The sequence below is a fragment of the Ictalurus furcatus genome, chromosome 22, assembly GCF_023375685.1.
Source record: "Ictalurus furcatus strain D&B chromosome 22, Billie_1.0, whole genome shotgun sequence".
In the NCBI taxonomy this organism is placed as follows: Eukaryota; Metazoa; Chordata; class Actinopteri; order Siluriformes; family Ictaluridae; genus Ictalurus; species Ictalurus furcatus.
Genome location: NC_071276.1, coordinates 17406346 through 17421795, shown reverse-complemented (window position 1 = coordinate 17421795; position 15450 = coordinate 17406346). Strand labels below are relative to the sequence as shown.

General features: G+C 38.5%; 1 protein-coding gene across 1 annotated transcript in view; it reads right to left on the bottom strand.

Moving 5' to 3' along the window:
• LOC128599314 (calcium-binding protein 7) overlaps positions 1–15230 on the bottom strand; it is a 28817-nt gene extending 13587 nt beyond the window's left edge. The window contains exon 1 of the mRNA XM_053610829.1: positions 15122–15230. Within this exon, the coding sequence (XP_053466804.1) occupies positions 15122–15230 (109 nt within the window). The remainder of the gene's footprint in view (positions 1–15121) is intronic.
• Between the last annotated feature and the right edge of the window lie 220 nt (positions 15231–15450).

The following is a 15450-nucleotide window of genomic DNA, read 5'->3' as shown; positions in this document are numbered from 1 at the left end:
TATCATCTTAGGGAGTTTTTCCTCACCACCGTCACCATCGGCTCGCTCAATAGGGATAAATTCACACACTTAAAATCCCTGTCCTGTGTTTATATGTTTCTGTAAAGCTGCTTTGAGATTGTTAAAAGCGCTATACAAATCAAATTGGACTGAGTTGAATATTTAGTCTGAGCGAAGGAATTAATTTGCACTCTTTTCGACAGGGGTGGTACTTTTCCATTTGATATCCCGTGTGTTGTTTGTTAGCGGTCGCTAACTCTCTACAAAGCTGTGTCTAGGTTCAATTGAGTTGTACTTGTTTGTACTTTTTTGTTGTTGTTGATTTGCAATCAAATCACATTGGATTATGCAAATAATGTGCGTCTCTCACATGACTGAGATGATGTCTGGGATTTTTGGATAGCTTATTAAATTGAGAAAGATTTGTTTCACTTATTAACTGTAAGAAACGGAAGGGAAAACAACTAGCATACAGGAATTGATCACAATATAGCCACTTTAAATGTAAATGTAGCTTCTTACTGCTGTTGTTCTGGGTTGGGTTTTTTATTTATTTATTTTTTTTTTCTTCTCTGAATACCCTGACTCGGTGTGATGTTTGTTGTGCCTGTTTTGTTAAAGCATATGCTGTAAATGAGCCATGCTTGACCCTGCTACGCCTACTATCCGCTAATCTCACTCATGCAGTTCTGTAGTGAACGTGCCTCACACGGCAGATGCTCAAGAAAATCATTCTTGCTGCCTCACGGCTCTTGGTTCAATCCTGAGCTCGTGTTACTGTCTGTGTGGAGTTTCACACATTATCCCTGTGTCTTTCAGGGTTTCCTCACAGTTCTCTGGTTTCTTCCCACCTCCCAGAAACCCTCCAGTAGGTTAAGTAACAGAGATTGTGGATATATCTGTGTCATACAAAATGCTGTTCCATCTACTGTATACCTTAAATACATCATCATATACACTCTTGAAATCTAGAACCCTTAACGGTTCTTCAGCTTGTCCCTCTGGAGGAACCGTTAAACAACAGTGATGGTTCCAGATAAAACCCAAGAACTAGATATGAGTTCCACCGCTCTTTCTCCCAGAAGTCTTTCTTTTTTTTCGCTTTTCAACGGTCGAGGCATACGAGGATGACTTTTTACCGTGCGCGATGGTTATTTCGGTAAATCCAAGAATGTCAAAGAAGAGGAAGACAACATTAAACAGACATAATCTATGTTCAGAACATGGGAACAACAAACGAGAATCTGAACTGGAAACCACAGAAACAAGGCTTAGCACTGAGATACTGCTGGGGGATTTAATAGATCATCTAATGAATGAGTTAACACAGAACAGGTGAACACAATCAGAAAATACACCAATGACAGGACAGGGGCGGAGACAGGACTAGGAACAGAAAGAACGGCGCATGGAAATGTACACAAAAGCACGAGGAGTGAATTAAAAAGCAAGCAGTGCTCGCTTGAAAGGCTTGTCAGTGGTTTTATTGAAATTGCAGTTCTCCTCTCAGGCAGTAGAGGGCTCTGAAAATACAAACGGTGTCTTTAATATATTACGTGTACCTACATGTTTCAACCAAAAAACAGCCAAATGGCATATTCGGAAGGACCCAATAACAACACTTTTTTCATGACTTAAGCCGAAAAGTCACCTCTCATCTACGGAGAGACGTCGAAAAGTTCAGCGCTTTCATTTAAATGTCAGATTTCTCATTTCTTTCATGTAGGGCAAAAGATATTTGATTAATGTGATAGGTCAGTGACAATATTTTTTGTCTCGGAGAATGAATATAGGTAGATGGTTAAATCGCAAATTACATTCGCACACACACACACACACACACACACCATGTACAGGTGTAAGCGCTATCCTCTTGTCCTATCACTAAACGCTGTAAATGGTAGTTTAAATATAAATGTAAACTTGTCGATTCCTTCTTCATCCTTTTTCCGTTCCTCTCATTGCCAATAATAAAAAACAAAAGAAACCAACCTGTGCACGTGTGTAGGCGTGCACGTATAAGTGTCAAGCTGAGCGCAGGTTTCAAAGTCTTCCTTTTGCACACAGCCTACACCGAACCGCATGCAAAGTATGATACAGCCCGTGTGTTAGTTTTCTCATTTCATACATTTCACCCAAAACAGAAATAGAAACATCAGCAAACGTCTTATCAACATTTTTATTCAAATATTTCAATACCCATACCGTAACACCAGCGGGAATTCGTTTAGCCCGCGGCTCTGTCTATAAAGTCCCAGCATGCTTTGGCATAACATTAGCGCAGCTTTGTCTTGTTATATTTGGCCCTCTTAAGCTTTTCTTCCTGTTTTATTTGCGTTCTACGTCACCACTTAGCAATAAAACTGGTCAGAGACTACGTCCTGAAGATGCACTGGCAAGTGGAAGATTGTGTCATTGACTCAATCGTAGCTCTCACGCAATAAAAAAAAATAACTCTAATGTATTGTGTATATATATGGATATTGTGTCTATAGTTATTCGAACCATTACTCATCTAGCGTCTGGAGTAATAGCTGTATAAATAAATAAATAAATAAATAAATAAAGACAAATAATTACTTACATTATAGCAGCTATAAACAGTTTACTTTCCTTTACTTTCTATTGCCAGTGTTTTACCAAGAGGAGCAGCTTTCACTTTCACTGGTACAAAGCACTAACACTGGAGACTCCTTCCATAAACATTAAATAAACGTGTTTTTACAAAACGAGTCACCATATCAACAATTCTACTTTTTTTTTTTGGTGTTGTTCGATAACAGCACATTTTTAACCCGCTTCTTATTAATCGTAGCTTATGTAGAGCGTTCACCATACAAATCCCTGTGAAGGAGCTGTCACTATAGAAACGATAACGTATCCAAACAATTCATATAAACCTCGAGCAGCCAGCACGACTGTCCGAGAAAATGAATTAACACCTCCTGACCAATCAGATTCGAGAATTCCATAGCATCATGATATAATGTGTATTAATGCAAGCCAAGCTACAAAAGAAAGACAGAAATATCAGCCTGCTCTCTGAAAGACACCTCGCCACACAATGAACGCTGCTTAATGAGATTTAATTGGCTTCTAAGTATTCATCGGCGTGTGCAGGAATGAAGAGAAAGCCTCCACATTTAGTAATAAGCCCATGCTGGGCTGAGCGCTGGCTAATCATCAGGTGGTTTAACCAACAATGCATGCTTCCGAAATACACACCCGACAAGCTGCGATAAGGGAAAATAACGACACGTCGTTCAAATTAGAAATGAATGTTCGTTGCATGCTTAACCAGGTCTGACATTAAAAAACATGTTTGGTACTTATATAGCGCTTTTGTAACCTTAGTGGTTCTACAAAGCACTTTACACTGGATCTCATTCACCCACACACACTCACACACCAGTGGTAGCAGAGCTGCCATGCAAGGCGCTAACTTGCCATCGGGAGCAACTTGGGTTGTTCAGTGTCTTGCGCAAGGACACTCCAGCACGTGGAGTCACGTGGGCTGGGAATCGAACCGCCAACCGTACGATTAGTGGACAACCCGCACTACCACCTGATCCACAGCCGCCCGTGGCTAGAACCAGCATTATAGTGTTGTCGCATTTATGTAGTTAGCCATCTTAGCTTAGAATCAGGTTTTCTCACAAAGCGACAGATATCAACCAAATAATATAGAGGCTAGAGTAAACGCCGCTTATCTTATGCTAATAATACAATGCTAATACAATGAGAGCTATTTGAGAGCTAGGGATTTTGCCTAAGCAATGACATTGCTTTTTATTGTGTTTGAAGGAAGTATGTGATTGCCAGAGCAGAAAAAAGGGGAATGCATGAGCACTTTCATAGTGCTTGCAGGCTGATTGGCCAACACGGATTACTTTAAAATGCTCGATATCGGTCTAATTAATTGGCGGTCGAGATCTAATAAAGAAATTACCCAATTTTTTTCAAGAATTAGGGTTAAACCATAGCAAACTTATACCATACCATGATAATTATAGTTTCTATGATAACGAATAATGGAGGGGAAAAGAATGAAAACAAAGCAACAATAAATAAAGTTCAAATCTGTACTTATGAGATCTGCATCATCAGTCAATTACAATACATCTTCAAATGGGTGACTGTTTTGTGCGTAAAGGACGTCCGATGCGCTTTTGTCATTAGTTAATATTTTCCCAGCTACCCTCAAAGATATATCACACATATGAATGTATGATGGTTTAGTTAGATTTTTTTTCCCCCTGATGTACATGTTTGCAGCCATATTTGAGTGAGGTCACAGTTTATCTACGCGACCGTGCCACTTTGCTCCTTTTACAGTACTTTACAGTTTGCAGTACTCGCTGATAATATTAATAAAATTCACCCGATAAAAGAAGAACACGTGTGCAAAGTGCTAGGATGTTATTTGGGAAATATAAAGCATGTCATTTAAATGGTAACCCTTTACAACAACACCATACAACTCCGATTCCAAAAAAGCTGGGACGCCGTGTAAAACGTAAATAAATGTCAATAAAAACAGAATGCAGTGATTTGCAAATGAGACATTCGTAGTCTTCGCAATTTTACGTTGAGGAACATTTATTCTGAAATTGTTCGAGAAATTGTAGACGCAGTTTTTCGCAGATTGGTGAACTTCTGCCCGTCTTTACTTTAAGATACTCTTTTTATCCCCAGTCACCTCACTGACCTGTTCCCAATTAACCTAATCAGTTGGAAAATGTTCCTCCAGCTGTTTCTTTTTACTAACACTTACTTCTCCAGCCTTTTGTTTCCCCCGCCCCAACTTTTTTGAGACGTGCTGCGGCCCGCGAATTCAAAATTACCTTTTTTTTTTTTTTTTCTTCAGTTTAAACATCCGATATGTTTTCTATGTTCTACTGTGAATAAAATATGGGTTTATGAGATGTGCAAATCAATGCATTCTGTTTCTATTTACATTTTACACAGCATCCCGACTTTTTTGGAATCGGGGTTGTACATGAATAATCGTCCGCTCATACCTGAATTAATACTTACTTAAATATGAACTAATGAAGTGCTAACCTTTCTTGTGTGTAAAGGAGCAGTGCGCCAGACCCTAGCCACCTAGAGCACCTACTAGTGGGAGCTGAAGAGAAATGGATGTAGAATAACAAAACAGGATGAGATTAAATTATTGGTGTTTATCATTAGCGCGTCTTTCTACGTTCGATCAGGAGGATCGATGTAAATTCATTGAGGCTGAAAGTAATCCAGCGCCATCTGACGACGTTTGTGCACGCAGCTGCATACGCCGAATTATATAAACAAGATTAAACGATGCACGTTTAACTCAGATTCTTTCTTATAGAGCCGGTTTGATTTAGTTTACTCCTTAATACATCAACGAACAAACATGTGCTTGAGGCGGCTGTTATTCACGCATCAATTCATAAGACGCACGTCGTAGGTAACTTTCGCTCGTCATCAGTTTGTGATTAGTACATGCCTTAACTCATTATTGGTTCATATATATACTTTTACCTGCTACTTTATAATACATATTGTAGTCTAACATAGTATTAGTATTCCGTTGAATTGAAGCTCTAGATGGCACGAAAGATTTCGGATACACTACTTGTTCGATTGAGTAGTTATAATTTCGTATTTATTTCAATACACTGATGCTGCTTTCTGAAAACGTTTAAACAGAAGTAAATTAACTCCGAAAAAATTGCTTTTGTTTCCTCTGGCTATTGTAAGTCATGCAAGTGAATCAAATCATTTTTAAATGCCTCTGATCATCAGCGCATACAAATCAGATGTACAGGGATTCGGAGTTTTCCCAGATTAAAAAAAAAAAAGTTAAGATGCAAATAGGAGGAACACATGAGGAACACGCTAGGGGGTGAAGAGTAGGATCTGACGAATGCTGAAGAAACACTGCGTATGAAGCACAGTGGCAGTCAGAACGCAGATCATTTATGTCGCACGAGGCTTCTCTGTCAGTTATTTATGCATAGCTTTTCAGAACTTGGGTCTAAACCCATCTTCCTTCTCAATCAGGCTATCGCTCTTTATTCGCACACTGCTGAGAAACATAATTCAGTCCTCTCCTGTCCATTTAGCTGACACTGATATGAACGCTGTAGAAGCCCAACCATTCAGTGTCATATTACAGGCTGATTACAGATTACAGTGTCAGGGTAATGATATGAAGTTTGTCCTAAGAACATGTCGGCGTTTGACCCGCAGGATTATCGCCAGGAAATCTGGAATTCGTTACAGCCGGAAGCATAAAAGAGGCCGGATGACCTGACGGTTATGAATTCTGCTGTGACTCATCAAGGTGAATGAATCAGTATCGTTCACTGAGTCATTCCTTTTGTTCAGGCTTCGCTATTTCTAACCGCAACTGCTTTCACAGGACCAGAGACTGACTGCCTCAACCAATAGCAAACAAAATCAACCAATAGCAAACAACCTTCATTGGAGATGATCAACTGTCCATTTCATATTCTAACTGGTCAGAAGGTGTTGATTCAATTTCTATAACAGTAGCTCTGACAGTAGTTCCGGCTGTAATTGAAATCATATTAATCCGCTCGGTCTAATATGTTATCGTTTCTATAGTAACACCTAATTCGCAGGGACTCAGCAGGGACTAAAGTGGCACATCGTTTAACGTAGCCTAACAATAAGTCGTGTTTTTTTTGTTTTTGTTTTGTTTTTGTTTTTTAATGTATGCACTGTGTTTTTAATCAAAGAGAGAGAGAAAAAAACATATCTGTATACAAGTTGTGATGAAAAAACTATCTGTGAGGAGACATTTCAGCAAGGAGTTTCCGATGATAAAAATGAAAGTTACTGTAAATGTGTAATCTTTTGGAAATCGCTAAGCAGAATAAATGACTCCAGGAGGGATAATGGGGATTCCATTTTGCATCTGGGCCACATCATTATGTTAATTAATTTCCTATAACTGGTGAGATTTTCTTTCTGGAAATGGTGCAATAGAATGCAACACAAAAAAAAAAAAGGTTGTTTGCATCTTGACCAGTTTGTGCACTCCAGTGAATGAAATCTAAGGTCAAATGTATAACTTTTAGGGTGCTTAAATGACATGCTATTAATATCAATATAAAAAGCAGGCTCATGGTTAAAAGTACTACTACTTCTAGTACTACTGCTACTAATACTACTACTACTACTACTACTACTACTGCTACTACTTCTACTACTACTACTACTAATACTACTACTGCTACTACTACTGCTACTACTACTGCTACTACTTCTACTACTACTACTACTAATACTACTACTGCTACTATTACTGCTACTACTTCTACTACTACTACTACTAATACTACTACTGCTACTAATACTACTACTACTACTACTACTACTGCTACTACTTCTACTACTACTACTACTAATACTACTACTGCTACTAATACTACTACTACTACTACTACTACTACTGCTACTACTTCTACTACTACTACTACTACTAATACTACTACTGCTACTACTGCTACTACTGCTACTAATACTACTACTGCTACTACTGCTACGACTTCTACTACTACTACTAATACTACTACTGCTACTATTACTGCTATTAATACTACCACTGCTACTAATACTACTACTGCTACTACTACTACTACTAATAATAATAATAATAATAATAATAATAATAATAATAATTCTACTACTACTACTAATACTACTACTACTACTACTACTATTACTACTACTACTAATAATAATAATAATAATGCTACTACTACTACTAATACTACTACTATTTCTACTACTACTACTAATAATAATAATAATAATAATAATAATAATACTTCTACTACTAATACTACTACTACTACTACTACTAATAATAATAATAATAATAATAATAATAATAATAATAATAGAGAGTTCATTTCAATTCACTAATCTGCACTCTTAGACAACAGTGAGAATGCACTACTATAAACATCAGGTAGAGTAGTCACATAACATTATAAGTACCGTATGTTGTTTCGACTCCAGGGCCTAAATGAGCGATGGTATAAGAGCATGGATAGTACGGAGTAAATCCAGCCCAGAATCACAGTTGAGACTGCTGTCACAGTGTTGAATCTGCTCGAGTTTCACCTCAGAGAAGTTAATCTGTCACTACTGATTTTTACTGCACTGCTTGTACTGCAATGATTTTTCAGTACATTTAAGTATTGACTTTTTTATTGAACACAAGTTCCCCTTCAGTGTTTCTGTTGTCAGTGACTAAATCTTTGAGATTTGAGATAACTTAAAAAAAAAAAAAAAAAAAAAAAAAAAAAACCCCTACGAAAATAAAAAACCTAAATTAGCTTAGTTACGTAATGGGGCACAGGGAACGAGCGGTCATCTTCGGACCGACCGTAAAATACACACTGAATAACCAAGCTTCAGTTGTTGACTGTGTAAGAACTACTCCATGAGACAGGAGCTTCATCAGGGAGCACACGCAAACAGCTCAGGCTGTGTAGGTGCGTCTCTGGACTGTGCTGAAAATTCTGGAAACCTTTAGCCTAATTATGTGTCTCCTTTTCACCGACAGTCATTCATTACCCAGCATGTGCGCTCAGCCTTCACTGCAGGCACCATGTGCACTTTCCTGCCAACTGGATGGTTGGGAAATGTCTTTTTCTGTATGAAGTTTAAAGTTTTATACACCAGATTAATATTGCTTTATCTCTGGCCATCTTTATTTTTTATTGAAACTAAACCAAACAGTCTAGTTAATATGCAACAACCTGAAAATACTATCACATGACTTAAATTAGACTTCAGTATTATTGATTCAATGGGGTTCTTTCAATAGTTTTTAACTTCCTAAAGACAAACCTCCCTGTTCTAGAGTTCTAGATAGAGGTGTCTCAATCAATCAGTCAGTCAATCAGTGTCTATCTATCTATCTATCTGTCTGTCTGTCTGTCTGTCTGTCTAGCTATCTCAGTCTATCAATCTATCTATATCTGTCTGCCTATGTCTCTATCTGCCTGTCTGTCTTTGTCTGTCAGTCTATCAATCTATCTATATCTGTCTGCCTATCTATCTATCTATCTATCTATCTATCTATCTATCTATCTGTCTGTCTGTCTGTCTGTTTGTCAATCTATCTATATCTGTCTGCCTATATATCTATCTGCCTGCCTGTCTGTCTTTCTTTCTGTCTGTCTATCTATCAATCTGTCTATCAATCTATCTCTATCTATCTGCCTGTCTGTCTTTATGTCTGTCAGTCTATCAATCTATCTGTCTACCTATCTATCTATCTATCTGTCTGTCTGTCTGTCTGTCTGTCGATCTGTTTATCTATCAGTCTATCAATCTATCTATATCTGTCTGCCTATCTATCTATCTGTCTGTCTGTCTGTCTGTCTGTCTGTTTGTCAATCTATCTATATCTGTCTGCCTATGTATCTATCTGCCTGCCTGTCTGTCTTTCTTTCTGTCTGTCTATCTATCTATCTGTCTATCAATCTATCTCTATCTATCTGCCTGTCTGTCTTTATGTCTGTCAGTCTATCAATCTATCTGTCTACCTATCTATCTATCTATCTATCTGTCTGTCTGTCTGTCGATCTGTTTATCTATCAGTCTATCAATCTATCTATATCTGTCTGCCTATCTATCTATCTATCTATCTATCTAGTAGTTGTGAGATTTCAAAAACACAAAAAAATATCCTCACTAGATATAAGACATACTGAAACATAAAGCATTACGCGTTCTCTCACGGCACCTTCATCTGTGCACCCGTGACTGAACCTGGTTCTCCATGTACTACAGGAGTGTGTGAAATTACTGTATGATCCATGTGTTTCCAACATGTGCTAGATGACAGGGCGATGGTGTTCTCTCCACGCTCGTGTGCCGCACCATACCCCCCCCCCCCCCCCCAGACAGCAGCGAAATGCAGATTCAATCACGATGCAGTTCCACCTCTGCCACCTCTGCCAAGTGCAATAATCAAGCTCGAAACAAGCTCAGCGCCTGATCATCATGGTGCCAGTGGAAAGCCATGTGGAGCGCATGGCCAGGTGCAGGCAACATCTGGGAGTTTCCTCAGAACAGCAAACACTGCCAATCAACAGAGTGTTACTGGCATAGCATGAGGCATCTCTATATCCTGAGTGTATCACTGAAATAAGCAGCTGCAGCGCAACCGGCCTTTCACTTTACTTGATACCCTTGTGAGATTTTCATCTGTGGTGCCAGTTCAGTGCTGAATAAAATCATTAGAAATGTCTGCGCGCTTGTATTTATAATCATTTAACCTAGTATAAAGAATTTCCACAGATTAGCAATATCGATCTGACATCTGGCCTGGACCTCGAGTTCAGATCGGATATTTTCTAATCCCATTCATGTATTTCACGATCAGAAGCACGTTCACATTTTAGAAGGTCTAAGAAGATCTAAGATTTGATTTTTGATCTTTTTAGAAGCTCAGAGGAAGAAAGCAGGCTCGGGTACTAAGATGTCGGATCAGTAAAAAGTTCCGGCTGATACTCGGAGCTCTGATCTCAAAATCGGATATGGAAAAAGTGTCAGGGTTTCTGACCAAAAAAATGTCTGCAAAGCTACAAATCCAAATCCGATCATAATCATCATAACCAGTTCGCATGTTTAAAAAAATTTTAGCCTAATTTTTGTCATTTCTTAATCTTTTTACATACCCAATGGCTTTTTACATAGCAATGGCTACCCAACTAGTACTGAGTGGTCACACACGACCAAAGATTTTTATTTTATTTTTTTTAAAGAAAGAAAGGGGAAAAAAAAGACACGCAGCACACAGGCTGTGACCGTGACAACACTCTAACTCTAATGACTACTTAGCTAGAACATCAATCTAGAGTTATTAACAATGATTAGATTTTTAGATTAGATTTCTGTCTTGAGTTCTCCCTTTCCATGTAAACCATGTTTCTCAGTACAATGAACACGCCTGCGTTTATGTTCGCTCCACGTGCTTTTGTTTTTTACTTTATTATGTCCAAAAAGAAATATTTAGTCTATTTCATCCTGCTGTTTCTGACTTTTGTTGCAAAGTCTTATCATGCCTTTTTTTTTTTTTTTTTTTTAAACAAAATAAAAAACACTCTTTATGTCCAGACCTGAGTTTCTTGTTTCCTTGTTTGTTTGGTTGTTTTGTTTTTTTTTTTGTTTTGTTTTTTTACTCTTGCTTATGATTCGATTTATGATCATGGATTACCCCTGCCTGGAATTTTGACAATTATTACTGGATTACGTATAATAAATACCACGCACTGGCACTCTATTTCTAACCATTTATTACAATTTCTCAATATTCTGACGTGTTGAAATATCTCTGCGTTGACTTGTCATTAATCTTCTTTTATAATAAACGCTCCATACTCTGTCCTCCATGTCGTTGTTATTCCTCGCTTGTACACCAAGCTGATTGGTTAGCTGATTAAAAAAAATTTTTAAAAAAAGTTGTCACCATGCACTGTTCTGAAAAGTTACACATTTGGAGTTACACATTTCGGCCTGCCTCGAGGCCACCTCCTGTAGGATTACCTTTAAAACATGCGCTGGTGGTTGAGAGAAAAACGACGCCTAATTAGAGTGAATTAGAGTAAATAAAGCCTCCATGACCGTTCTCTGATGGCAGGCCATTAAGTTCACTGGATGGCCGTGTTTGAAAGTTTTGAAACGAATTCTAACCAAAGTCCTTCACGGGAAGTCAGCCATCTTGTCCTGAGCGGTTATTTTCAGCATTACAAGACTGTTTTTGAATTGGGGAGACACGTATACCAGAAACAGGCACTTAAGGCTGATTTGAAATTCAGGCAGAAATAGCGGCTCTAATATTGTTTTTAAAATTGAATAAATAAATAAATAAATAAATAAATAACATTCATGTTTCTCAGCTACTGCACATGCGTGTACAAATGGGGCAAAGCGTCCTCTGTCTGTGCATATATCGGTGTAAGACTCTGATAGGTAACACTTTTTCGCGAACATCTTGATTGGCTGTTTTTACTGAGGGGCGGGACTTGTCATACAGCTGTGTAATACAGCGACCATGCTAGGCGTTACGCGCTGTCCCAATCAGTGGCCTGTCCCTACTCATACTGTCTCTGTAGGACAACACTAGCAATACATCAATACCGTTGTCTTGACCCCGATACCGATAACAAAATGAATAACCTACTTTGGATTCATCAAGACACATCTTTAATTCTGTTTACGTTTCGCAGGTTACAATAGCGCCAATGAAAAGAACATATGTGTGTGTTCATGCGCTTAGACTACTAGGCTCATTCTTTATAACATTAGTAGGATGATTTCAAACGAAGTGTGCATTAGCTAGCTAAATTATTTACCTTGGAAGTATTTAAAAAAGAGCAGTTTTTCTTTCACTTTGGAAAGTGAAGTGTTTCTTCGTTGCATTGGAATTCCTCGTTGTCATGAGATACCGACGTTTTAAGAGCTGGTATTTTTTTTCGCTGTCCAAGGGTTGTCTCTACACCTTGTTTCTAACCTAATTAGCATTTACGGTGTTGGTTGCTCAGTTGTTTGATCAGTTTAATCGTATAGCTGGTCTTTTTGATATTTTTACACAGCACGGTTTGCGGTCTGGTCCAGATTGCTGTCGTTTCATGTCGTCTGCTCATTAGCTCAGCGACGTGCACTGGGCTTCACGTGATGTCGTATGTTGATACCGATACCAATATCGATATTGATGCATCCCTAGTAAAAAACCTTCATAATGATTCGTTATCATGGATGTACTGAACCGATTCCGGGCCTAAGAAGCAGAACCGATATCAGATTTGACATGGTTTTCGATCTGATCCACTGATTGTCTTAAAGCACGATGCTACTGATGCTTTTCGTAACTTGGTAGCGATTCTCTCAGTTACTCTGACGTCATCAGTATCGGATCAGTATTAGGTATACTAATACACCGAGCTCTGATATCTGTATCATATCAAAAGGGCTGGATGTGTGCATCTTCACAGTAGTGTTTTTATAGCGATATAATGACACACCAATGCCTCATATTCCATTCTGTCCCAAAGCGTGAGAAATATAACGCGTTCGTGAGCCCTATGAGCAAAAACAACTTATTTATTCTTGACATCTGTGTACGAGTGTTTTAGCTCTGCTGTCGTTCTCTCTTTCATATCAGACCACACTAATCCGCTCTTGAAGTGTGTGTGGGTATGTGCCTGCCTTTGTTTGTGTGTTAGTGTGCCTCTTCTTGACAGTGTTTACAATTTGCCTTGCGTATCAGAGGATGTGCTGCAGCCGTATGGAGCTGAATTCTGATGCAGGTGTTGGAGACACACGTGTGTGTGTGTGTGTGTGTGTGTGTGCGTGTGTGTGTGTGGTAGCCTGACAAGATGCTTTTGTTCATCATGCTGCCCGCTGTAATAGCCTGTCACCTCAGAGTATCACTAAGCACAAACCCCTCCCCTGCTTATGGTTCATATTGGCACGGAACGAGCCACTGCTGACACTTTTCCCCCCTTCGTATAAAAGCTTTGTCAAAATACAAACCCAGACGTCACCTTTATTGATGTTTTTCAAAGAATGCATGTTTCCTCACAAGTGTATTTCTTGCTTAACGTAGACACTCCGCTCGGTTTATAGCCAAGGTGAGTCCTAGATGCGTTAATAGCACGAGTCATAGGGCTAATTTCAATACTGAGTACTGGATTTCGAACTTGCTTTTGTTTGTGGCTAACAACTTTCAAAGCACTGAAGTCTAGAAACATTCTGAATGGAAGGATAATGTGTATCAAACACGTCGTTGTGATAGACTCCTCCCGAGTCCATAATGATTTGAATTATTGCTTTAACCTTGGAGAAAATCAATAGATTTGAGCTGGAAATTGAAATTGATTGAAGCTCTCTCTCCCTCTCTCTCTCACACACACACACACACACACACACACACACACACACACACATTTCACGGTATTTCTAAAAGAATAGGTTTTCCTTTGTGGAATTTTTTTCTACAATTTTTTTTTTTTTTTTTTACATTTTTAGAATATTGAGATTACCCTCGGTGATCTTTTGACTTGTACTTTCAAAAGAAAGTACCTTTTTTTTTTTTTTTTTTTTAAAGAAAAAAAAAATCAATATTTATAGTTACTTTGGACCACAGGTTTGCTATTTGCTTCATGTTTGAATGGAATGGTGAATGAAAACTGGAAAGCCTGATTGTGGTTGATTTTTCCACCAGTTTTAGACTTCGTGACACAGGAAGGAAAATGAATTGCACTGAAAATAAATAATGATAAGTAATGACACCCGGCTGCTTCCTTACTGTAGGTGCAAGAAAAGTATTGAATGGTAATAAAAACCCATAATCAATAAATTATATGTCTCAAACAAGATATATGACAAATCATACTAGAAGAAGAAGCAGAAGAAGAAGAAGAAGAAGAAGAAGAAGAAGAGGAAGAAGAAGAAGAAAATAATATAATAATAAATAGAATAGAATAATAATTATAAAAAAATTATTTAAAAAAAAGGAAAGGAATATTTAAGATATATAACATATAATTATGTAGATTCAGATGGACAGTTTATTCAGATTATTATTATTATTATTATTATTATTATTATTATTATTATTATTATTATTTAGATCTGGCAACCTGTTCTAACAATGAATTATTGGCTTATTGGGAGAACACTCCTATAGCCAATATTCTGCTCACCGGCAGAAATAATTAGAAATAAACCAGCAGAAAGTTTAAATCCAGTCCAATATAATAATTTTAGAGCATTTCTACACTGCAGCATTGATTCATTCAGTGAGGGGAAAAAAAACAAAAAACCCCAAAAACACTGAGAGCACACTAACAGGTGCTCTGAGACTGTGAGTGACAATGGATGCGCTTCTTCTCCATGATCATTCATTCCATTTCAATTCGATAAGGCTTTTGTCATGATGGAGTTGGATGTATAGAGTTAGATTCCTAATAAGCAAGGCAGAGCGGAGAGACGACAGACATGACTAAGAATCAATGACAGGAACTATTTGGACTGGTGCGTAATGATCATCAGATGCAGCTCATTCATCTAAGCCGCTCGGACTCACCCTCCACTTCATCTTCAGGTAGGTTGACCGGTGTCCCGTACGAGAGGATGTCCGGGATGGTGCAGATCCCTCGGTACATCAAAGTGGAAGTGACGGGGTGCATGGGCATGTCTGCGCGCAGTCCCGATCTTCATATATGACCTCAAAGTCCGCGCCGCGACAACTTTTCCTCCACTTCCTCGTCAACGCTGCTCAGTGCAGCCACTCCGCAGACGAGGAGAGTGCAGACAGAACAAGGCGAGTGCCTCTCCTCCGGGGAGAAAAAGGCGCAAAGAGATCTCATCCGAGGGAAAATAAGGCGCATTCCTCTCACACAAGGCGCGCGCCGA